Source organism: Myotis lucifugus, unplaced genomic scaffold (assembly GCF_000147115.1).
Source record: "Myotis lucifugus unplaced genomic scaffold, Myoluc2.0 scaffold_67, whole genome shotgun sequence".
NCBI lineage: Eukaryota > Metazoa > Chordata > Mammalia > Chiroptera > Vespertilionidae > Myotis > Myotis lucifugus.
In genome coordinates this window covers 2,181,559-2,207,745 of record NW_005871115.1, presented here as the reverse complement: position 1 = coordinate 2,207,745, position 26,187 = coordinate 2,181,559, and the positions used below count along the sequence as shown (strand labels likewise).

At 38.9% G+C, this 26,187-nt stretch overlaps 1 protein-coding gene across 14 annotated transcripts in view; it reads left to right on the top strand.

The window, feature by feature from the left end:
* Nucleotides 1-26,187, top strand: part of CBLB (Cbl proto-oncogene B) — a 230,527-nt gene that overhangs the window by 148,028 nt on the left and 56,312 nt on the right. For all 14 annotated transcript variants that reach the window (XM_023754943.1, XM_023754944.1, XM_023754946.1 and 11 more), the window contains 3 exons: nt 928-1,131; nt 19,534-19,719; nt 23,394-23,759. In XM_023754943.1, the coding sequence (XP_023610711.1) occupies nt 928-1,131; nt 19,534-19,719; nt 23,394-23,759 (756 nt within the window). The remainder of the gene's footprint in view (nt 1-927; nt 1,132-19,533; nt 19,720-23,393; nt 23,760-26,187) is intronic.

Below are 26,187 nucleotides of genomic sequence, written 5' to 3'. Positions count from 1 at the left end.
GGAATCGAACTATGACCTTCTGGTTCATAGGTCGACGCTCAACCACTGAGCCATACACCAGCTGGACACCATCTATCTTTATGAAGCAGCATAATCAGCAGAGCAAGAGAAAAGTCTTGTCCTATTTTCCTGCTAATTGGGAATTCTGAGGGCAGTTAGTTTTGAGAAATGGAATTAGGAGACTTTGAATAAAACCTTTATTAATTACCAATAAATAAATTTATGTCCCAAAAGTATTTGTACAAATCTTTTTGTAGTATCTAGTTTAAAAGATGAGGGGCAAAGCTTGCTATGTCACATAGTGTTATTTTCCATATGAGCTGTGCCAGGATGCAGGCTCTCAGGACAGATTATGGCTTCTGAATGTAGTTTTACTTTATTTTTCCCACTGATTACTTATAAATCAAGATTTTAAAAGACTGAGACAATTAAAATAGCAATATTTAGCCATAGTTTTATGCACAGGAATTTTCCAGAATGGATTTTAAAATGGATTATTCTTATAGTTCCTATTATTTTATTTATAATGAACTTTTGTAAAAAATGTTCTTTTTATAAAATGTTTAGTATTGGTGCCTTTTGTTAAAGAGTGACATGATTCAACTTCTCGTTTTCTGCAGCACTAAAGTTTTGATACATTAAAATTATTAGTGAAGATTCAGGAAAATTAGATTAGGTTCCTTTTCTTTGGCAAAGCAAAATTTTTTTAAAAAGGAATTTTTCTTTAAAAGTTTGAAATTAGAAATACTGTACATTTATCATATATTTTGGCTTTTTGTTCTATTCCACTACTGCTTCCCCTACCCCCACTGACTAGCCTAAAATATCTTTTTTTGCAACTTGTTTTATACTTATAAAACTTTGGTTCCTCCCAGTACTGTTTTATTTAAACAAAGACCAATCAGCACATTTTATGTCTTTGTTCAGGAGTCAGATGGCCAGGGCTGCCCCTTCTGTCGCTGTGAAATAAAAGGAACGGAGCCCATAATTGTGGACCCCTTTGATCCAAGAGACGAAGGCTCCCGGTGCTGCGGCATTATGGACCCCTTTGGAATGCCGATGCTGGACTTGGATGATGACGATGACCGAGAGGAGTCCTTGATGATGAATCGGTTGGCAAATGTTCGAAAGGTAAAACTGGAAAACATAGATTTAATTAGGGTGGTTTGTGGGCATGAAAAAGATATGATGGTGTTACAGATGCAGTGTGACTGAGTGTGTTTTGGAAAGAAAGATTCAGGCATCAAAAGGAAGGTGAAGATACAAGGTATGTTGACAGGATGATGAATTCATAGGATGTGAAAGAACTGTGGACTCAAACTACATTCTCACTGGTAATAACTTCAAAATGAGAGATGGTGAGAGCTTTCATATAGAACTATACAATAGCTAAGACTGGTAATAGCAGAATGTGAATAAACATTAAGAAATAAAGTTATTAAAATTGGAAATGATGAAACTGATTAAAATTAGTCTTTGTTGAAGTCTAAAAGAAGTGTCCAATAAAGTTCTTTTCTTCCCAGGAAAGTCAGCCTTCTGTTGGCTACTAAAAGGTCACATAAGATTTACCTTTGTGCATTTACCATAATCTGTGGTTCAGTGTTGCTGACTCACAAAATTGACTTTGTGAGTTCACTGAGAATGGATGCTACTGCCCAATTGGAGTTTACCAAGCTCACCAGAGACTAGTCAATGAACCAGAATGCCAATTGAGTAATTTACAAACTAGAAATAGAATGATCAAGAGAGCTAGACTCTAGATATCAAGCTAGTTTCTGTACAGTAGATGCATGAATTTCAGATTATATTCAGAACTTCTGTGCTCTCAATGTCAGCGAAATGGCAATGAGTGGTATTAAAGAGCCTGCAAATACCATATGAAGGTGCCCGCCAACTCATGGCAGGCATGGCTAATCAATCATGGCCCTCTTCCCTGCTGTATTCATACTTGGCCTACACAGCCTGTGGGACCTCCACTACAATTCAGTAGGATTTGGCAGGTAACAGGAAACCTATTTGCCAGGGTGGAGTGCTGATAATGTGAAATGGCATCAAGTTGTATTTGCCATATGCATCTCTTTCTGGTAGGAAATCACTTGAAGCAGAGAACATAAATGGCTATTCAAATGCAAATTTAAAATAATTAACATTTAATAAAATTTTAAAATTTCATTCCTCAGACACACTTGACATATTTTAAATGCTTAGTGGCCACTTGCATTATGGCTACTGTATTAAACCTGACAGAAATAGAACATTTTCTATAGGTATTGAAGTATCTAATGAAGGTACATATAATAGAAGTATCCAGTAGATAATTCTGTTGGACATAGTTTCATTAGATCATTCTTACAGGCTTTACTGGAAGAAACTAGGTCTTGGTGCAAAATACATTTCATTTAAATTTAATAACCTAATGATCTTAGTTTTGTCTGGATATATGACTGTGATTTAGCACTCGAATCAGCAGACTATGGCCTATTTTTGTTTGGTTTTCTGTGAGCTAAGAATGATTTTACATTTTAAATGGTTATATATTTAAATGATTTTACAAGTACCTACATAATTTCCTTGACTTGCAAAGCCTAAAATATTCACTATCTGGCTCTTAAGATATATATAGTCCCCAGGCCTAGGGCACTGTAAGCATTTAAAGAATGTTTATTGAATGCACAGATAATAGAGAATGATACTAAAGTGTTTTAGAAGCAAACAACAGGTCAAGTAGTCCAGTGACTTAGATGATAATGTTTTCTAGCTAGAAAAAGGGCATTTCAATCTTCTTTACTAAATGGATTTTCTTCTTTCAGTGATTCATGTCAGGGGAGGTCTTAAGAGCAATTCTTTTAAGAATTTTGTACCCTTTACTGCTTGGGCGGAAACGGTATTTGCCATGTAGGATTTTGGCAAAAGTTGCATTCTGGGCCTATTTCCCATTGAACAAGTTGAAGCTTGAGCTCTGTTTCAGGAGGTGCCCTGGCTAGTGAAAAGAGTCACTGGTAACGTGAAATGAACAGAATGCTGAAGGTGGCTTGAGTGGTTTTCCCTACCTCTTTAGCACTGTCTCGGCCGTGCATGTTTGCTTCTCCCTACGTACCTGCGAGCTCTCTGGCAAGGGAGCTGAGTGAATTTTTACATTAATCTCCTCTTTAGTTTATGCGGAAAAGAGAATGGTACTTTCAGGCATTATTGTCCCAAAACTACCAATTCAGTGGCTTATTTGACAGTCAATAGTGTCATTGAGTAAGAGCTTTCATTACAGTCAATTATTTCTATACATTCCTATAGCAATTAGATATCGGAGAAATTTAAAGAACTTGTAATTATTTCTTTTTAGGTTGAGGAATCATATTTTAATGTAATGCCTTTCTGTGCACTGATCTGCTTCTAGTCAATTAAACAGACTGGATTTTATAATATTTCATAAATCGCTGCCACTTAGTAAAACCTAAATATTAATGTAGATAAAAGCATCAGTTATTTCTGAATAACTGGCAAAAAGGTTGCTGAACCTATGCTCCCATAACATGCTATATGTACTTCCATTTCAGTAGAAGTACTGAATTGTTAGTGTTTTATTTATAGGACTGTCTTCTCTATGAGACTATTAATTCTTAAGGCTAGGGCCAGTGTCTTATTACCTTTGTGTTCCCTGGCACCTAAACACACTCAGTGAATATTTACTAAATCTTCTTTGAGGCCCGTGACCTGATCCTATACATCTTTTTATCTTTGTTCCAATCTGAATATATATGTACAATACATCAAATTGTAAGTTTTATCCAGTTCTGCCATACAGCTGAGATTATAAACAAATATAACACAGTCATTTTGACATCATAGCTCTTCTGCCAGAATTTTCCTTTTCTATGTTTATTTAATCTTTCTGTTGCCTCATTCACTTATTCATTCATTTTAAAACTATTTTATTTTCTCAACTCCAAGAGTAACTACAGTCATTGTCCAGCAAAACAATTCATTTTTTTATCTGCTTTTTCAAATTCTCATCTCATCTTTCTTTTCTTTTATGAATAGGTAGATGACTATATTGTGGAATCTTTCTGCCTATCTTAAGCATACTGCAATCTTTAAATTAGTAATGATTTTCTCTGGCTGGTTTACTCAGTTGGTTACAGCATCATTCTAATATGGCAAGGTTGCAGGTTCTATCCAGTCAGGCCACATATAAGAAGCAACCAATGAATGCATAAGTAGAACAAGTCGATCTCTATCTCTATCTCTATCTCTATCTCTATCTCTATCTCTATCTCTATCTCTATCTCTATCTATCTCTATCTCTATCTCTATCTCTGTCTCTATCATCTCTCATTCTCTCTAGAATCAGTCAACATATAAAAAAAATAGTAATGCTTCCATCATATCATAGAGGACTGAGCTATTTGTATATTACTGTTACCTTGGTGAGATCCCATCCCACAGCCGGAGTTTATAAATAGTAGCATACTAACCCTTTGCACTCCGCTGTCCCCTCTCAGGGGACATCGGAATTCTAGCATATCACTCGGATGTCCCCTCTCAGGGGACATTGCAGTTTATTAGTGATTACGGGGAATTGAGTTATTTCAATGCAACTTTTTGAGACATGCATGTTTCCCTGAAGTTTTATCTTGAAATGGCACAAGAAATTAAATCAAAATATCGTAAAATTACTAAGATATATACAAGAAATGTCAGCGGGTTTTGTGTCGGATTAAACAATAAACTACATATTCCCGATGTGGGACAAAGAAAACGGGACTGCATTGTGTGTTCTAACAGGAAACACCTGGTGGCAGGCGTCAAACCACTTATTACTGTCAAACATGCACTAATCAGCCTGCAATGCATATTGGGGAGTGTTACAAAACTTATCATACTGTACAAAATTATAAACAATAAAATATTGTTTTTTTTGCAAATATACATTCCTCGATGTCACCCAATTCATATAAGTCCAATATCATTATAATACGTTACTTGGTTCCAAAATTATACTAAATAATACGAGGGTCTGTAAATGCACGTTTCCGCCGCAAAGTAGCGTCGAGTAGCTGGTAGCCAATGTCCAGAATGGTTCGGAGTGTAAAGGGCTAAACATATAGATTGTATTATTATAAGTTAAATATATATGTCATAATGCTAATTTTACAGATGCTAATAGAACTTATAGATCTATAATACAGTGTATTGGTCGCCTTCCTTGGTATAGGCTGTTTTATGATTTTAACTGGAACATGTTTTAGATTTAGCTTCAAGTTGTACCATTGCCTGTGTCCTTGAAGTGTCAGAATTTCTAGGATAATTGGATCTGATGTGAGCCCTCAAAGGAATTCCAGGGCATGATTGGTAGGATCACATCCTTCTCTCTGACTTCAGGGAGATCAGAGCTTAGAAAAGGTGTCTGTTGCTACTCAGAATTTTGTTTCATTTTGCCAAGGGTGTAAAGGGGAGTCTTAATATTTCCTTAGTAATTATGTTGATATAATGTATTATTATTCACCAGATACATAAAATTACAAGCAAAATAAAGATTTTCATACATAATAAAAATATTGACAGACTAAATTAGTATATGAACCCAGATTAATTCATTTGGTTTTAAACATTATATTTTTTAAAACAGTATTTAAAATATAAATGATTTTTTGCCATAAAAGAACAAAAATGGGTGTGACCATAGATCAAGGGAATTATTTATCTTGTAGTTTTATTTACATTCTCTTAACGTTGCTGTCATCAATTTAAAACATATTACTAATTAAAAACTTCACATATCACCCAATTCTTGCTTTTTCTACACTAATAATAAGATAAATATGTTAATTGACCATCGCTTTGTGATGTCCCATCTTCCAATCTTGAGTATGCAAATTAGTGGGACAAAGATGGAGGTGGCCACAGAGCCAGCTAGAGCGGGCAGGAGGCTTGGGCCCCCCCCGGCGACAGAGGAAGCCAAGCTTCCCACCCACCTGGGCCAGCCGCCAAAGGAGGGGCCTGTGGGTGGCAGCCATGGAGCTGGCCTGAGCTCGCGGGAGGCTTGGGTCACCCAGGCCAGCAGCCAAGGGAGGGGCCTGCAAACAGCCCTCAGCCCCTCACCCAGGCTGGCCAGGCACCCCAGCGGGGACCCCCACCCTGAAAGGGGTGTGGCCAGCCTGAAAATGGCCCTCAGCCTCTCACCCAGGCTGGCCAGGGCCCCCCAGTGGGGACCCCCACCCTGAAGGGGGTGTGGCCAGCCTGAAAATGGCTCTCAGCCCCTTACCCAGGCTGGCCACGCCCCCTTGGGTGAGGGTCCCCGCTGGGGGGCATGGCCAGCCTGCAAACAGCCATTAGCCCCTCACCCAGACTGGCCATGCACCCTCCAGCGCGGACCCTCACCCCATGGGGGCGTGCCTGGCATGCAAATTGCCCCAGCCCCTTGTCCAGGCCGGCACCATCCCCAGTGGGGACCCCCACCCCAATAGGGGTGTGGCCAGCCTGCAAACCACCACAGGTCCCTTGCCCAGGCTGCCCCGCTCCCCAAGGGAACCCCCACCCTGATCTGGGACACCCTTCAGGGCAAACCAGCCAGCCTCCACCTGTGCATCAGGCTCTATCTATACTAATAAAAGGGTAATATGCTAATTAGACTGGGACACCTTCCAGGAGACCGTCCAGACGTTCTTATGGACAAAGCCATGGTTGCGGGGCCGAGGTAGAGGCGATTAGGGGACAAGAGGGGAGGGCAGTTGTGGGTGATCAGGCCAGGATGGGATGGCAGTTGTGGGTGAGCAGGCTGGTGGAGGGGGTGCATTGGGGATGATCAGGCCAGTGGGGGGGGCAGTCTGGGGTGAGCAGGCCTGCAGGGGGGGCCAGTTGGGGGTGAGCAGGCCATCAGTGGGGGTCAGTTGGGGGCAATCAGGCCAGCAGGGGGAAGTTGGGGGTAGCAGGCCAGCAGGCAGGGGGGCAGTTTGGGGGCGAGCAGGCTGGCAGGGGGGGAAGTTGGGGGTGATCAGGTTGGTGGGGGGAGGGCAGTTGGGGGCAAGCAGGCCAGCAGGCAGAGTGGTTCATGGCAATCAGGCAGGTAGGCAGGTGAGTGGTTAGGAGCCATCAGTCCCAGATTGCGAGAGGGATGTCCGACTGCCGGTTTAGGCTCGATCCTTGTGGGACATTCCCCAAGGGGTCCCAGATTGGAAAGGGTGCAGCCCAGGCTGAGGGACACCCCCCAACCCGATGCACAAATTTTGTGCACTGGGCTACTAGTCTAATAATAAGGGTAAAGGAAGGAATCATAGTATTGCTAATCTTGAGGAAAGAGTTTCTGTGTACAGATCAGTGTCTTTGAAGTGTTTTTAGAAGAGTGTTGTAATTTTAATGTGACTTAGATTCCAACTACAGGACTTGAGCCTTTGCTGGAGCCATAACGACAAAGATTATAACCCCAGTGAAATACAGGACTCAAAATAAACATCCACAGTGTAGAACATGATTCTCCACAAGGGCAGTTCTGCCTCCCAAGGGTGTTCAGTAATATGTGGGACATTTTTGGTTTTCACCATGACTGATGGGCAGGGGAAACCACTGGCATTTAGTGGGTGGGGCCAGAGATGTGAAACATCAATGCCACCCAAGAAGAATCATGCTGACAACCTGCCAGTCGTCCTCACTTCTCCCACTGTGCCCACAGGTACAGTCAGGGATGACAGTAAGCAATACAGAGCCACAGTTTCATGTTTGCCATTTAATTGCATTCAGTTTACTGATTTTTCTTAAAGCTCTTCCCACAAAATAGTATCATTTTCATCATTAGTATGTGATTAACAAAGCAAAACACTGCTTTTTCCAAGTACTACATGACGTTACAGGGGACCTTGAAGATATCTACACTAATAAAAGAGAAACATGGTAATTAGCGTACGACCGCTACCCTTCCCATTGGCTAATCAGCATATACTTATGCAAATTAACTGTCAGCCAAGATGGCGGCTGGAAGCCATGCACTGAAGTGAACAGGGAGGCTTGCTTGCTCCAGTGATGGCAGACTCCAACGTTCCCCGCCTGACTTGCTGGCCTCTCAGCTGCAACTATGTTGCAAATATAGAAGCTAAACAAAACCCCAGAAACCGGCTTTCAGTCAGCCGGGCTTCAGCGAGCCGGACCGCAACATTGTATCAAATACAGAAGGTAAAGGCCAGAAACCTCCTTTCAGCAGCTAGGCCTCAGTGCTAAAGCTGGCCCAGAATAGAAAAAAGAAAAAGAAAAAAAGGAGCAGTTGGGAGCTTCAGTCACCCGCCAGCCTGAAAACGGCCCTCAGCCCCTCAGCCAGACTGGCCAGGCACCCCAGTGGGGACCCCCACCCTGATCCAGGATACCCTTCAGGGCAAACCAGCCGGCCCCCACCCGTGCACCAGGCCTCTATTCTATATAGTAAAAGGGTAATATGCCTCCCGGCACCGGGATCAGCGGAGCAGCGAGGCTCCCGGCACTGGGATCAGCGTGACAGGGGTCAGCGACCAAACCCCCTGATCGCCCTGCGACTCTGTGTGTGACAGGGGGCTGGGCGACAACCTCCCTATCTGCCCTGCTCTGTTCGTGACAGGGGAAGGCGCCCCAATCCCCTGATCGCCCTGTGGCTCTGTGTTTGACAGGGTGCGGCGCACCAACCGCCTGATCGGCCCTGCTCTGTGTGTGACAGGGTGCGGTGCCCCAACCCCCCCTCCCCCCACCGGCCCTGCTCTGTGTGTGACAGGTAGAGCCATAACCTCTCCATCGGCCCTGCCCTGAGTGTGACAGTGGCGGCGCCCCAACCCCCTGATCTGCCCTGCTCTGTGGGTGACAGAGGGTGGCGCCCCAACCCCCCTCCACGGGCCTTGCTCTGTGTGTGACAGGGTAGAGCCATAACCTCCCCATTGGCCCTGCCCTGAGTGTGACAGGGTGCAGCGCCCCAACCCCCTGATCCGCCCTGCTCTGTGTGTGACAGGGGGCGGTGCCCCAACTCCCCTATCGGCCCTACTCTGTGAGTGACAGGGGGGAGCTCCTCAACCCCCTGATGGGCCCTGCTCTGTGTGTGACAGGGTACGGAGCCCCAACCCCCCTGATGGGCCCTGCTCTGTGAGTGACAGGGGGCAGCGCCCCAACCCCCTGATCGGCCCTGCTCTGTGAGTGACAGGGGGCAGCGCCCCAACCCCCTGATTGGCCCTGCTCTGTGAGTGACAGGGGGCAGCTCCCCAACCCCCTGATTGGCCCTGCTCTGTGCATGACAGGGGGCTGCGCCCCAACTCCCCAATCGGCCCTGCTCTGAGCCTGACCAGGGGCTGCACCTAGGGATTGGGCGTGCCCTCTGCCACCGGGGAGCAGGCCTAAGCCAGCAGGTCATTATCTCCCGAGGGGTCCCAGACTGCGAGAGGGCACAGTCCGGCCTGGGGACCCCCCCCCCGAGTGCACAAATTTTTGTGCACCGGGCCTCTAGTCCTATATAATAAAAGCCTAATATGCTAAGTGTGTTGTCGTCTGTCCGTCCGTTCAACCAATCAAAGAATAATATGCTAATGATATCCCAAGGCTGCTCAACTGCTCGCTATGATGTGCACTGACCACCAGGGGGCAGATGCTCGGTAGGTTAGCTTGCTGTTGGGTTCCGGCTGATTGGGACTGAGCAAGACGGGCCGGACACACTGTGGAGCCCTCCCACGTTCCCTCCCCAGCTGCTCAACCTCCTACGTCCCTCCCTGGCCCTGATCATGCACGGGTGGGGTCCCTCGGCCTGGCCTGCACCCTCTTGCAATCTGGGACCCCTCAGGAGATGTCGGAGAGCCGGTTTCAGCCTGATCCCACAGTCTAGGCTGAGGGACCCCATTGGTGCACGAATTCATGCACCAGGCCTCTAGTTGTTATATATTCCACACAAACAGTTTGAATAGGTTAGGAGAAGCAAGCACTTGAACTCTTGTACTTGACTTGGCCTCTCCTGGTGGACCTCGAGCTCCTGGAGGGCAAAGTGGCTCCTAGCTCTTCTTTTCATTGTCAGAGACTGGCACAGTATGATGCATAGTATGGCACTAAGAAAGGTGATGTTGTTTTTTTACTTAGTGTTCAGTGGTGACACAGTCCCTAACTGTACTTTTCTTAAAGCTATGGTCCCTGGAGTCCATAAATCTGGGTTCATGTTCTAGTTTTGCTACTTAATAATTGCGCTTTGTGTTGCTTATTTGACCCTGTGCCTCGTGCCTTGGTGATCTTGTCTGTGAAACCCTACCTCTGAGGGTTGAGATTAAATGAATTAATACATGTAAAGCCATTGGAACAGTCCTGGTACATAGTATACATTAAGTATTAGTTGTTATTAACATTAATTTGTTATATAATGTTACCAAAGACTCCTGAAATATTGTTATAGTTCTGAGAATTAAATAACAGTATTTTTGAGACATTTATGGAAGTTTTATTTTTTTAATTTTAGATACTGTTATTAGACACCAAAACTATATTAGCTTGAGAAGCAGTTGGTTGTAATTTTTTAATGTATCAATATCTATACATAGTTATGATTTCATTACATGGTCACATTAAAATAATGTACTCAGAAACCATCTTTTATATTTAAAACTCAGAGAAAATGCAAAGTTGCCAACATGTCAGCTGATATTACATTTTAAGGACTGAATAATTTGCATGAGCTTACGAATTTTATTTTCTGATTAAGTATTCTCTAAAGTAGTAACTCAATAGTAATTGCTTATTTAAACCAGCTGTACCTGGTGTTTTGTAGCAATAGGGGTTTCACATAAGGGCATTTTTCAGTGACTGAAGTTTATTCCTTTAATTCTCAGGATGTTCTTGTTTTTCAGCCATTTTTATGGAAATATTTCTGAATTACATGTCACCTTTCCCTGACTGCTCAAAATTGGTTATGCAGCTGAGTGAACCAAAGGGCATAAGAAGCCATTACAATCAACATGACATACTTCTCAAAGCTTACATTTTGCTACAAGATTTAAGGGGAGGTTGCACAAAAAGAGGGGAACCAGACATTTAAATTAAAATCACATATATTTGGATCAGGATGTAAAATTCATAGAAATGTTTAAAGTAAAATGTGAAACTTTAAAGAATGTTCAGGGTTATGGAACCTGGAGATTACATCCTTCTCATAAAAGGTGCTTCAAGGAGAAGCAGTATAACTCTGTGTAGTTAACAATGTTTCACATTTTAATGAAACTGTGCCCTTGGGGTTATTCTACTGGTGAGGCTGTTTGCAGTTCTTTAAAGTAGACTCTGTTGGCAGTTTTATTGACTGCCTCCCTGTCAAACCTCAAAGAGAAGTCAGCTCTTAATCCAGTCACTCTCTCCATGTATGCTTCAGTTTTCCTGTTCTTCAGTGCTTCTAATTGTGGTATCTAAAAATTTCCAGAAGTTATTAGTGGAACATGAATGATAAAATAGTGAACATCACTTTACATAAACACACATCCATGTTCTTAGTAAGAGTAGGAAGGTGCCTGCCTACATTTCCTTCCTACAGGGACCAAAGCAGCAGAATTCCTCCCTCCCACTTGATAGAGGACTTTCTGTTATTGGTTTTTGTTTTGCTCTGTGTTGTTTTTATTTTAAGACTTTCACAAACAGCAGTGTGGTGGTTGCCAGCGGAAAAGGGTGCGGGGAGAAGGGAGGCCTAATATATAGTGACAGGAGACTTGGCTTTGGGTGTTGGGTATACAGTGCAATAGACATATCTTGTAACATAGAAACCCACACCTGATACCTGTATGTTCATGTTGACCAATGTCACCCCAGTAAATTTTAAAAATTAAAAAAAAAATTGAACTAAAAAGAAAAGACTTTCAGAGCAATTTTAGAGCTTTTGGAGCAAAAATATTGAGGGGGCCCTACAGAGATTTTTCATACACCTCCTGCTCCCACACATGCATAACCTGCCCCATTATCAACATCCCCCACCAAAGTGGTACATTTGTTATAATTAACAAACCTCTGTTGGCACCTCATTACCATCCAAAGTCCGAAGTTTACATTAGGGTTCATTTTGGAAGTTGTTCATTCTATGAGTTTGGACAAATGTATAGCGATACATATCCACTGTTAGTATCATGCAGAGTATTTTCTCTGCCCTAAAAATCTGTGTTCTGCCTGTTCATCTCCCCCACCACAGTCCCCAGCAACCATTAATCTCATTTTTTTTCAACCATTAATCTTTTTACTGTCTCCCTAGTTTTGTCTTTTCCATAATGTCATATAGTTTGAATTATATGTACATAGCCTTCTCAGATTGGCTTCATTAATGTAGTAATATGCAATAACATTCTTCCATGTCTTTTAATGGCTTGACATTTTAGTAGTAGGTAAGTTTCCATTGTTTTGATGTAGCACATTTTATTTATTCATTTACCTACTGAAGGGTATATTGGATGCTGCCAAGTTTTGGCAATTAAGAATAATTATGATGAATATCTGTGTTCAGGTTTTTGTGTGGATAAAAGTATTCAACTCCTTTAGGTAAATACCAAAGAGTATGATTACTGTATTATATGGTAAGAGTATGTTTAGTTTGTAAGAAACCACCAAACTGTCTTCTAAAGTGTCTATACTGTTTGCATTTCCACTACCAATGAATAAGTGTTCTTGTTGGCCCACATCCTCATCAGCATTTGGCGTTGTCAGTGTTTGGGGTTTTGGCATTCAAGAAGATGTACAGTGTTATCTCATTGTTGTTTTAATTTATATTTCCCTCATGACATGCTGTGCAGCATTTTTTCATATGTTTATTTGCCATCTCTATATCTTCTGGGAGGTTTCTGTTAAGGCTGTTGGCCCTCTTTTTAGTACAATTATTAGTTTTCTTAATTGTTGAGTTTTAAGAGTTCTTTGTATATTTTGAATAAAAGTCCTTTTATCAGTTGTGTCATATATATATATTTTTTTTCTAATCTGTGGCATGTCCTTTTATTTTCTTGATTGTGTCTTTCAAAAGCAGACATTTTTAATGTTAATGATGTCCAGATTTTCAATTATTTCTCTCATGGATCATACCTTTGTTCTTGTATTAAAAAGTGATCCAAACAAACGCAGGGCCATCTATATTTTTCTTGTTTTCTTCTAGGAGTTTGCTGATTTTGCATTTAGGTTTGTAATCCATGTTGAATTAATTTTGTGAGAGTGTATGATCTGTATCTAGATTAATTTTCTTTTTCATGGGGATGTCCACTTTTTTTCAGCACTATTTGTTGAAAAGACTGTTTCTACTCCATTGTATTATATTTGCTTCTTTATCAAATATCAGTTGACTATTTATGTGAGTCTCTTTCTAAGCTCTATGTTATATTGCATTGATGAAGTTAGCTATTCTTTGCCAATAGCTCACATGCTTGATTACTGTAGTTTATAGTAAGTCTTGATGTCAGGTAGTGTCATTACTACAGTTTTTTTCTTCTCCTTCAATATCAGAACTTTAGAATCAGTTTTATGATAACCACAAAATAACTTGCTGGGATTTTGACTGGGGATGCACTGAATCTATAGATCAAGTTGGGAGAACTTTTCTTTTTCACTTTGAGTTTCTCCCTGAATTCCTATAGATTGAGGCTTCTGGAAATATGACTGGATAAGCAGGAAAGGATTCTATTGCTCACATACTACAATCCTCATATAAGCTTTTGTTTATTATTTTGAAGGAACAATGGTACAGATACTACATAATGGATGAACATAAATCATTTATACTTATCCTATAAATAATGTGTGTGTGTAAATGTTTTTCTAATGGATATCTTCTGAATAACATTCTGTATAGGCTATTTTTTAAAGATTTTAGATTGTGTTTTGTTCACAAATTAATATAAAGAAAGAAGTAGGAAGATAATAGTTAATAGAAAGGAAAATACACTTAGAACATTATATTTTTTGTGGTAAAATTTTTATAAGTGCCCTTCAGTAATTTTCATGCATTTAGAGGGAAATGTTGAGCCTCTAGGAGCCCTCCTCATCATTCATATAATATGTGTATCTATCTTGTTCAGATATGAAAATTCATTAAATAAAAATCTTGTTAGAAATATAAAATTGACTTTGATTATCTCCTAGATTGTCAGAAATCCCATCTTAGTAGTAACTGGAGAGGTTTTTTCTTGTCCTATTTTTCATAATATCTTGCCTGGGTTTGAAATTTCTTAACAAATGTTTTTCCATTTCCATTATAATAGATCTTATTAAAGCTTTTATAAAAAGTCACTCTTTAAAAAAAAGGTATGGATAAAATGAAGTGACTAAAATAGAATGAGTTCCTGATTATTATTGGTAATTGCTGAGCATGCTGAGGCAGGCTTTTGACTACTTTACTTTTTGGACCTTTTCTATCAGAATGTTCTGTTAAAATTATAAATTTGGATCTCTCTATTCACTGTGGTAGTCATTAGCATCCCATTCTAAGTGCTAAAGAATTCTGTAAGTTTTGTCAGAGAAATAAAGAATAGCATTTATGCATTTCAGGAAGCAACAGCCTGGGAATAGTTGGTGACTAGGTAGACATAAAAAAATCAAATGCGGTCTTTAAATCTCTAGAGCTCCAGGATTCTAGTTTGTTAAAGTGGTACTCATCAGCTACTAGTGTTAAAGAACTTGTAAAAAATTGTTAGACTCACATGCTAACAACTTTTGTATTTTGAAAGGAGTTGAAATGAAAAAAAAAAAGACAATCTATTCTGAAGTTCTAAAGAAAATATATTACTAGAAAAAACTGAATGTTACCCAAAATCAAGATAAAGAAATAGAATTATACAAATCAGCTATCCGGTGACTTGAAGTCATGTCTCCATTCTTCCCAACTCTTGCAGTTACCTCTATATAAATGAATTTTAATATTGTGCAATAAATTCTGTCCACATCCTATTTCCTATGTTTTACCAGTTAACTTTTGCATAGTTTTCTATTTCATTATCTTAACTTAATAAAGTGGATAGCTAAAGATGAAGGAGTAACAAAAAAAGAAATTCACTTAAGGCAATGGCAAAAAGGACTGGATCCTTTTAAGAATGCCTTAATGAAGAGTGTTCTAAATAATGAGGAGAAAAACAAATGAAATAAAACACAATTGAAAAGACAGTAGCAGAGTGCCCAAACTAGGAAAAGTTTGACAATATACATTCTCCTAAACTCATGAACCTACTCTTGCTCTTAAACTACTTTTCTTCATTTTTGTGCTAATGGTCAGCGTTATTAATAGCAAATAATCCAAGCAGCATTTCTATTTGACTTTTGAATGCATTGTAAGTATTTAGTCTAGAAATAATCCATTTGTTTAGGTATTTGATTTTGTCACTATTGCTTTGTTTAGGCCTGGTAGTGAGAGGAATTGTGGAGGACAAAAAAGGAAATAGGAAGGGTGAGAACATTTTGTTTAAAGATATCTCTAATAGAGTTATCTTCTCGCAGTGAAAATGAGCAAGCTTTGACTGGAAGTATAATAGATTGCATCTGTCACTTCTATATCAAAAATAGTCAGTGTTCCTAACTATGTCATCCAAATAAAAATTAAATGTTTTATAGCAGCTTATTTTATCATATTTCATTTAATTTTATTAACGCATAAAGTCTCCACGAAACAAATTAACCTTATTCTGTAATCCACCAGAAACAATAGCAATAGGCAGTGATTTGTGCATGGCATTTAAAGTTTTAGCTGAAATTTAAATCTTACATATAGGAAATATGTGCAAATGAAGTCAGATTATACATTTAATTATGTGGTTATGTGGTTTTCTTTTTAAAAAAATCTTATTTATAATCAGTTGGCTCGAAACCTTTATCTTGACAGCTACACTTGAAATTCACATTCCAATCAAGTATATCCCTATCAACAAAATGGTTACCTTTTATTATTCAAAATTTAAATAAAATTTTCCTGTTCTCTACTCAAGATGTTTTAGGTATATATCTTAAATCTGTATTTCTAGACAGAATAAGAAATAGTAGTTATTCTGAGGAATACAGGACAAATCAGTAAGAGGTGATTAAATTAGCACAATCTTAGAATTTAAGCCTGAGGATGGATTCCAGTATTGTTGTTTGTTGTTGTTTATCCCCCCAAGCTCCCTTTATCACCTGTCAGAAGTAGAGAAAGATAAATGACTTAAGTGATCTATGGAAGAAGAAGGCAGAGTGAAGGGCTAAGAGGAATGTTTGTGGAATCTTTGAAGAGAATAATAGAATCAGTAGACTAAAGATGACTGGATACATCCCTTTGTCACTCCTAATGACTATAACAGGTAAATTATGATACTTTAGAAATTAAAGTTCTTTACAGTTGACTACTGAATGTTCAAATATTATATAGAGACAGGTGTAGTTTAAAGAAGAAATAATTTGGATCTACATTAAATCAATCTGTTTTGCTTCTCTGTTTTCAGAAGGGAAAAATGGCTTTCCTTTCTTTTCTGTAAGTTGAACTGATAAGTTTGATGTCATGAATTTTTAATGTCTCATCTAAACATTTATTTATGAGCTGGGGTGTGAAGCATTGTGTTAGGCTTCTTTGTTCCTTAGACTTTCAAGTAGGAAGGAAATAAAAATGGTAATTATTCAAATAAATTAAAAATGACCCTTTATGTGCCCACCTACTAAGAATTTTTAGAAATGTTCATAGTTAGCATTGAATTTTATCAGCAATAAAAGCTGACGCAAAGACTCAATCCTCTAATTGCAGAATTGTTCATAGAGATAGCTGTGTTCAGCAAAGAATAATGCATTATTGTCTAAAGGGCATTGCTAAATTATCTACTGTGCTTTAGGAGAACTTGGAAAAATGAATAAGTTATGGTGAATTTAATTCACATAATCAATAAAGATAAAACATTCTTGTCCCTCTACATACAGATCAGTTCTCCCCAAAATTATTCTACCCTAGCCAACTTACAGGTACTGTAATGCTTCAAAATGAATTAGTTCTTCAGAAGGACAGTCCATAATCACCTTGAGAATATAATATGAATTGTGCTAAGTGAGGTCTGCTTCCAATTACAATCATAGCTGTAACACAGTGTGCTTGTCTGGAAATATCTACAAGTTCAAGGTTGTTGCTGCACCACACACATTGGTTTGGGTGTCTGTCTCAACGACTTTCATTATACCCTTTCCATGTCTAATAATTCATCCACTTCAAATAAAATCCACCCCATTATTTAAACATTCCAGGAACTTGGTAATTACTTAAATATTATCAATTAAAGTGGAAGTCAAGTTCTGATGGTAGTGGGCTGTTTCAGGTAATGAGGGAAATGGGAAGATAGCTGTGGAAGAAAAGTTCTTGGAGGACATACGTCTTGCTCAGTAGCCTTGGCAGTGTGTGCACCTAGCACTGGAAAATTTCTCTGCAAATACCTAAATTAGTGAAGTGCAATTGTTGTGTTTCTTGGAATAGGAATAAATTGTTTGGGGTAGGAATTGTGTAAATAGCTTGCTTCTTGAGTTTGTTTTTTTGTTTTGTTTTTTGTAAAAGAGAATAACCAGATCAACAAAGTATTTTTATCAGTTAAATCTTGCTAGTTCTCAGAGAATGTAATTTATCTTAAAGGGAATTGTGGAGAATTAGCTGGCTGTGTTATTTTCTGATCTGAAATGCTATGACACTGTGATGCACATATCTTTAATCAGGAATTATTTTTGTTCTATGATCATTATTTGATAGCTTTAATTCCATAAGGTTCAATCAAGTTCATGACCATATTAAGGCCCAATGACTTTATGGGTGGAATTGTTCTTTTGTTAAGAATCACTGACTACATTAAAATCAGTTTATAACTATACAGTTTCTACTATTTTCTCTTTCAATTTAGTAACAATTGAAGATATTTTGTCTTATCACATATAAGAGATATAAAGAGAATCTTAAAATTGCTAAAAAGAATAGGTTCTTAAAATTGTCATGAAGTTATGTCTAAATGTGTTAACCTTTTAAACATTATTTGGCATTAATTGAAAGAGACAAAGACTTGAGATTTTAGTAATTTCATGACAGTATTCTGGCATATCTGAGGTATGGTCTTCTGTTTAGGCACTCAACTTTATTTAAAAACCTTTACAAGGGGGAACATAACACCCCACTTCTTGAGTGTGGTCTGTGCATAATTACTTTCTTGCAAAGAGTACAGTAGGGAAAGGGCGAGAAAAGAGAGTAACTTTATAGTTTACAGTGAAGAAACAATGACAGTTAATACATCACCCAGATAATCAAGATCAACATCAGCACTGATCAGTCCTATTGATAGTGTGGACCGTTGACTTGAAGTGGTTCAAATGTTACTTTACCTCTGTTGTCTTTCTTATCAAACCAACAACCCCTGTCTAATCATGAGAAAAACATAAGATAAAACCCAATTATAGTGAGTTAGAAATAAGTTTTTACATAATGTAACTAAGTGTGGATATGAACACAAATGTGTCATCCCATCTCAGTTAGATAAAGACAGAATGGCTAAATCTTCCTCAATGTCACTAGATTTTGAATTAAATTGTCAATTTTTTTGACATTGACTACTCTTCTAAAGGTGAGTAATGCTAGAGGAGAAATGGCTTAGCAACAAGCTTAAACTCTTTATAAATACTAATATTAGGAAACAGGTGAATATCAAAGCACACTAGATTGATGCAGTGAGTGTAAAAATTAAGCCTACATCTCCAACAAGCTAGTTAACACCCTTGAAAAGGAAACTGCCTAAATTTCAGAACAGATTGTTGTTTGTCCCAGTGAGGCCACTTGATTAATTAGTATGGCTTTTGTACCAAGTAGCAATCAGGTTATTTCACATTAACAAAAACAACTTCCAAAGCAGAAAGTGTAATATACATAGAAATAGAAGTACTTGTTATTGGCTTTTTGATGCTATCTACCAGACAAAATGGAAAACCCGTAGTGGCATAGAAATATATTAGTTTTTAGCAGAAGCACAGACTTTTATAGATTTAGTTAATCGATTTTAAAAAAATAACATTTAACTTGAAAATTCATTTTCCATATGAAGGCTTGGGAAGAAAATACTTGGGCTCAAACCTGTTTATTTTTAAATACACAATTTTTTAAAACCCTGCCTGATTTCATTGGTTTGTAGGAAAGTAGACTACATACTGGATACATACATATTTTATATGGAACAAAATAGTTTCTAAGTTCTAGTATGTGCTATAAATCAAAGACCGAAGAAAATTCTATAACACAGATAACCAAGAACAATGTGTATTACTTCATTGTGTGTTTCTCCTTTCCTCTAGAACAATGTCTGCATTCAATTGTTTTTAAACTACGCTTTTGCTGTTCTTTTTTTCCTCAGGCCTTTTCTGCAATATGTAGGAGAAACTTGTCTATTTATTCTTTATATAATAGCACCCTTGAGGGACAGTGTGAGCTCTTTCCATCTATTAATCAGAGTTAACTAAGTGAGTTTATTTCAGCAGATGTTCAATGGCAGACACCTTCTCAAAGCCAAATGTCTTCCTTTTGAAAAGCATTCACTTTACACATCAAATAAACAGCATTGTTATATTTTTTTATCCTAGTGTGCTGACAGGCAGAATTCACCGGTCACCTCACCAGGGTCATCTCCCCTTGCACAGAGAAGAAAGCCCCAACAGGACCCTCTGCAGATCCCACATCTTAGCCTGCCGCCCGTGCCTCCCCGCCTGGATCTGATTCAGAAAGGCATCGTTCGTTCTCCCTGTGGCAGCCCAACTGGTTCGCCAAAGGTAAATCGATTTTATGAGAAGCAGATAGTGATTTTACATGACAGTTATTGATTGCTCAGCTTCTTTTAAATTTCATTTCTCATATTTCTTGTGCTCTTAATTGTTCCTGAACAATTTTAATAGGTTTCTCATTTTGTGTATTGTGAACTCACTGTCATATTCCTGGCTTTTTTATTATAAAAGTTGCATAATTATTCAGAGAGAGTACATGTCTGTAACAGCCCACTGACTTGCAAAAATAAATAGCAGAGTAAGTACAGTTATTCTATAAAGTGGATTTAAAAGGTCATTACATGTATTAAAATACTCTTATCAAATGATATTTTATATTCAGTTTCATAGTGTCATGACAAGAAAAATGTGACGGGAGTATATTTGCATAAGGGCTTAAGGTGTGATAAATTATCACCCATGTTTCAAGGTGACTCAGAAGAGGGAATTATATGTACTTTTTATACCCGAAGCAATTAATTATAAAGAATTACATTATTTGCAGAGTAATTACATTACTGTTTAATATTAAGAACATAGTTCTAACTCAGTAAATCTAAGCCCACAGTTTATTTTAGTTCTTTGCAGTCTGCAGATATTTTTCCAAATTTGATAAGGGCATATTTTGCTATCTTAAGCACAAGATTTAAAAATTTCCATTTGGCATTATGCTTTGCAGTCTAAATTAGTTGGAAGCACAATATTTCATTAATATTTGATTTCTCTATATTACAGTTAACTTGGTTTTAAGATCATATTAAGACTTCTTAGGATGTTATTTAGGCAGAGTTATGCAAACAAACAATACATTTCTTTTCTCTTAATATCAAAAGCATAAATCAGCCCTGGCCTGGGTATCTCAATGGGTTGGAGTGTCGCCCTCATGTGCCAAGATTGGGGGTTGGATTTCTGGTCAGGGCACATACAAGAAGAAGAAAAAATAAAAGGCATCCAAATTGGAAAAGAAGTAAAATTGTAATTATTCAAAGATGACATGATATTGTACATAGAAAACTCTAAAGACTCCATCAAAAAACTACTAGAACTAATAAATTGATTTGGCAATGTAGCAGGATACAAAATTAACACCCAGAAATCTATGGCTTTTTTATACACCAAAAATGAACTCACAGAAAGAGAAACTAAAACAAACAAACAAACAAAAAAACAAAAAACAATCCCACTTACCATTGTAATAAAAAATTTAAGATCCCTAGGATTAAACTTAACCAAGGAGGTAAAGGACCTGTACTCAGAAAATTACAGGACACTGAAAAAAGAGATAGAGGAAGACATAAACAAATGGAAGAATATACCATGTTCATGGATTGGTAAAATCAACATCATTAAAATGTCCATACTACCCAAAACAATCTATAGATTCAATGCAGTCCCCATTAAAATACGAACAGCATACTTCAAAGACCTAGAATAAACTCTCCAAAAATTCACATGGAATTAAAATAGACCCCGAATAGCCACAGCAATCCTGAGAAAAAAGAACAAAGTTGGAGGGATCGCAATACCAGATATCAAGCTATAGTACAAAGCCACTGTTCTGAAAACTGTCTGGTACTGGCACTAGAACAGACATATAGACCAATGGAAGAGAGCAGAGAAGCCAGAGATCAACCCAAGCCACTATGCTCAATTAATATTTGATAAAAGAGGCAAGAGCATACAATGGAGTCAAGACAGTCTCTTCAATAAATGGTGTTGGGAAAATTGGACAGATACTTGCAAAAAAATGAAACTAGACCACCAACTTACACCATACACAAAAATAAATCAAAATGGATAAAGGACTTAAACGTAACACGGGAAAACATAAAAACTAAAAGAAGCCATAGGCAGCAAAATAGTAGACATTTGTCCTAGCAATATCTTTACTGATACAGGTCCTAAGGCAATGAAAACTAAGGAGAAAATAAACAAATGGGACTACATCAATATAAAAAGCTTCTGCACAACGAAAGAAACCATCAAAAAAAAACAACAGCAAAAAAGCTCACTGCATGGGAGAACATATTTGCCAATGTTATCTCCGATAAGGGTTTAATAGGGAACTCATACAACTTAACAAAATGAAGATAAACAATCCAATCAAAAAATGGGCAAAGGACCTAAATAGATACTTTTCAAAAGAAGACATACAGAAGACCAAGAGACATATGAAAACATGCTCAAAGTCACTCATCATCCCAGAGATGCAAAGCAAAACAACAATGAGGTACCATCTCACACCTGTCAGAATGGCTATCATCAACAAATCAACAAACGACAAGTGCTGGAGAGGATGTGGAGAAAAGGAACCCTCTTGCACTGCTGGTGGGAATGCAGACTGGTGCAGCCACTGTGGAAAACAGTATGGCATTTCCTCAAAAAATTAAAAAGGGAACTTCCATTTGACCCAGTAATCCCACTTCTAGGAATATATCCCAAGAAACCAGAAACATCAATCAGAAAGGATATATGTTCATGGCAGCACAATTTGCAATAGCTAAGATTTGGAAACAGCCTAAGTGCCCATCAGCAGATGAGTGGTTTAGAAAACTGTGGTACATCTACACAATGGAATTCTATGCTGATGTAAAAAAAAGAAGGAATTCTTACGATTTGCAACTGCATGGATGGAACTGGAGAGCATTATGCTAAGTGAAATAAGCCAGTTGGAGAAAGATAAATATCACATGATCTCACTCAGTTGTGGAATATAATAAACAACATAAACTGATGAATAAAAATAGAACCAGAGTCCTTGAAGCATCAAACAGACTGTCCAACCTATAAGGGAAGGCAATGGAGAGGGGATGAGAGATCAACCAAAGGACTTGTATGCATGCATATGAGCATAACCAGTGGACACAGATGCGGGGGGCGGGGGAGGGGGGGGGCGCAGCCGGGGAGAGGTCAATGGGGAAAAAAGGAGACTTATGTAATACTTTAAACAATAAAGGATTTAAATTTTAAAAAGTCAACCAATAAATGTATCAATAAGTGGAACAACAAATTGATATTTTCTCTCTCTGGCTAAAAAAATAAATTTAAAAAACGCACAAATCATTCACCAGATTAACCACATATATAAAATTCAAGTGAGGACTATAAATAATGCTACTATATTATTTGTGATTTTTTACTATTCTGGCATTAACTGATAAAACAAAGAACCAGAGAAAATTTGTTCCTTATTAATTTCTTTGTATTATAGCAGTGAATACAAATACAGCAAAACCAACACTCAGTTATCCAATGATATAACAAATCAAGTTGCTTTTAAAAAAGGAAAAGAACAATAGATTTGATGGCTTTCTCTCCTAAGTCATAGAAACATGCAAATAAATTAATTAATGACTCAGTATTATTTTAACGTCAACCATTCAAAATCACCATATAATTTTGGTATTCTGCTTTTTCCTGTACAGTCCTTATAATTTTAACATTTCCGTTTATATACTCATTTCTACAGAAATTTCTAATGAAATATATTTATAAGAGTCTTCCATTAACATTTTAAAATTTCATTAACTGGTAATAAAAAGAAACTTATAAGAAGATGACATATGGATCTAATAAAGCTCTATTATGGCTTAGAAAACAAAAGCAGTAATATAGTATTCTGGAAGTAATTTCAATGCCTGGTACAACTCTTGATTTTTTTTTTTCCTCTTGTGTCTCCTTAGTCTTCTCCTTGCATGGTGAGAAAACAAGATAAACCACTCCCAGCACCACCTCCTCCCTTAAGAGATCCTCCCCCGCCTCCACCTGAGAGACCTCCCCCTATCCCACCTGATAACAGACTGAGTCGCCACTTGCATCCTGTGGAGAGTGTGCCTTCCAGAGACCAGCCAATGCCTCTTGAAGCCTGGTGCCCTCGGGATGTATTTGGGACTAATCAGTCAGCAGGCTGTCGACTGGTAGGGGATGGCTCTCCAAAGCCTGGAGTCACAGCAAGCTCAAATGTAAATGGAAGGCACAGTAGAATGGGCTCTGACCCAGTGCTAATGAGGAAACACAGACGCCATGATTTGCCTTTAGAAGGAGCCAAGGTAAGAAATATACAAATCTGCTTAAACTCCTCTGGCAGGAGGTAGTGTAAAAGGTTGGGCAGTGTTTTTTTGCCTAGTATGGTACTTCCCTGCAGGTCTTTAATGACCTCCAAGTTATAAATATTCAGAAGCTCATTAAAACTTGAACTTAAAAGAAGTTAAGGACAGGTTCTAAGTAATGATTTAATTTTAATATGAAGACACTAGACAATTTGCCCGAGATTTATTTCACCTTCTCTTATTTCACCGGACAACTTTTTTTTTTCTGTTAGTAACTTGGCAGGAGAATTAGCACTGTTTTTTTAATCTCCTAGTTCTATCTAACTTGAAAAAAGTTGTGTAATTATAGCATTTCATAAATAAGCATTAGAATTGTCAGTACACCTATGCATCGAGGTAAAATGAATCTTCTCACCAACGTAAAAAAAGTCCAGTTCACTGTTACAAAGCCAGCTATTTCTCTATAAAACTGAGAGACTCTCACATATGTTGATTTCTTGAAGTATATCGCCACTCTCTTTTATGTGTCCAGGAAAGAATTTAAACGTACAGGAAACCAAAGTGGCAACAGCAGAATCACTGAGTTTAGAACTCTTAGTAAGCCTTTGGCAGAGTTGCTTATATGCTCACATTTGCTTCCATGATATTTTTGGCTCTGAGATCAGATCATTCCATCTTCCCTCAGCTAAAGGAGGCTTGCCTCTTTTGAAGACTTTAATATTTAAGTGAACCCATCTCTATTGACCTTAAATTGTTACTTTAAGGAAGCAACTTATTCCTTCAATACAATGGCTTGCAGTTGAATTCACCCTATAATATATTCTAGAAACAAGTGTGAAATGTGACATATACTCAACTCCTATGCTTTTATGTGTTTGTGTCTGTGTGCACGTGTGTGTGCCCCTGTGTGAAGGAAGGTAATAATGAAACCTTTGTATAATATGGATAGCCAGGATAGGAACAGTCAAAACTGTGTAGGATGGCATTGAACACAAAGGGAAGAGTGGTGGTGGTTTGACAAGACTCTTTTCCAGTGACTGTCCTTGGTACCTTCAGTCTCTCATCTATAATAATAAAAGCGTAATATGCTAATTAGACCGGACATCCTTCAGGATGAAGCTGCGGCAGGCAGGGGCCGAGGCAGAGACAGCCGCTGCCATGGAGGAAGCCCCTTGCACAAATTTCATACATCGGGCCTCTAGTCTATTTATAAATATGAAGATCTCCAAAGTTTCCCCTCACAGTCATCTAAATATGATGTAATTTAAAGAGAAAGCATTTTTAAAAGCATCTTTATGATCCTTTCTGAAAATGGAGATTGTTATCCTCAAAAGAATGTTTCCACAACCTACAAGCCTTATTGGAAGGACCTGCCATTCTTTTTTTGATATCTTTTTTCCTTTAGTCTTTATTACTTTTCATTTCTACATGATCAGACTTCTCTTGAGAAGTGTTGAAATTATCACCGACAGGAATTGACTAGTTATATATTAGCAGCATATAATAATATTTCCTGAATGAACTTCAGAAATCTACACTAATAAAAGAGAAAGATGCAAATTGACCATACCCCCGAACGCTTCCCATTGGCTAACCCCCGAACGCTTCCCACTGGCTAATCAGCAGGATATGCAAATTAACTGCCAACCAAGATGGCGGCCGGCAGCCAGGCAGCTGAAGCGAACAGGAGGCTTGCTTGCTCCAGTGACGGAGGAAGCAAACGTTCCCGGCCTGCAGCAGCCCAGCTCTGAGCTCCGTTTGCAACAATGTTGCAATTGTAGAAGCTAAAGCCCAGCTCTGAGCTCCGTTTGCAACAATGTTGCAATTGTAGAAGCTAAAGAAACCCCAGATTCCTGCTTTCAGCCGGCAGCGGGTTCAGAGCTTAGAGCGCCAGTGATGGCAACAGAGTTTCAATTATAGAACCCAAACAAACCCTAGATTCCTGCTTTCAGCAGCCGAGATCTCAGAGCTGGAGCCGGCCTCAGAGCTAAAGCTGGCTCTCAGCTCCAGTGACAGCCATAGAAGGTAAATAAATCCCAGAATAAAAAGAAAAAAAGGAGAGGTTGGGAGCTTCAGTCACCCGCCAGCCTGAAAACGGCCCTCAGCCCCTCACCCAGACTGGCCAGGCACCCCAGTGGGGACCCCCACCCTAAAGGGGGTGTGGGCAGCCTAAAAACAGCCATCATCCCCTCATCCAGGCTAGCCAGGCACCCAAGCGGGACCCCCCACCCTGAAGCAACAAGATGGCGGCTAATTTGCATACTGAAGGCGGGCGGCAGCGGGCAAGGCTGTCCGCGGTCCTGGGACCCGGATCTGTGACCCTGCTGGGCAGGGGGCAGTCCTTGAGGCTGTCCACGGTCTGGGACCCGGATCCGTGACCTGCCGGGTGGGGGGCAGCGCTTGAGGCTGTCCACGGTCTGGGACCAGA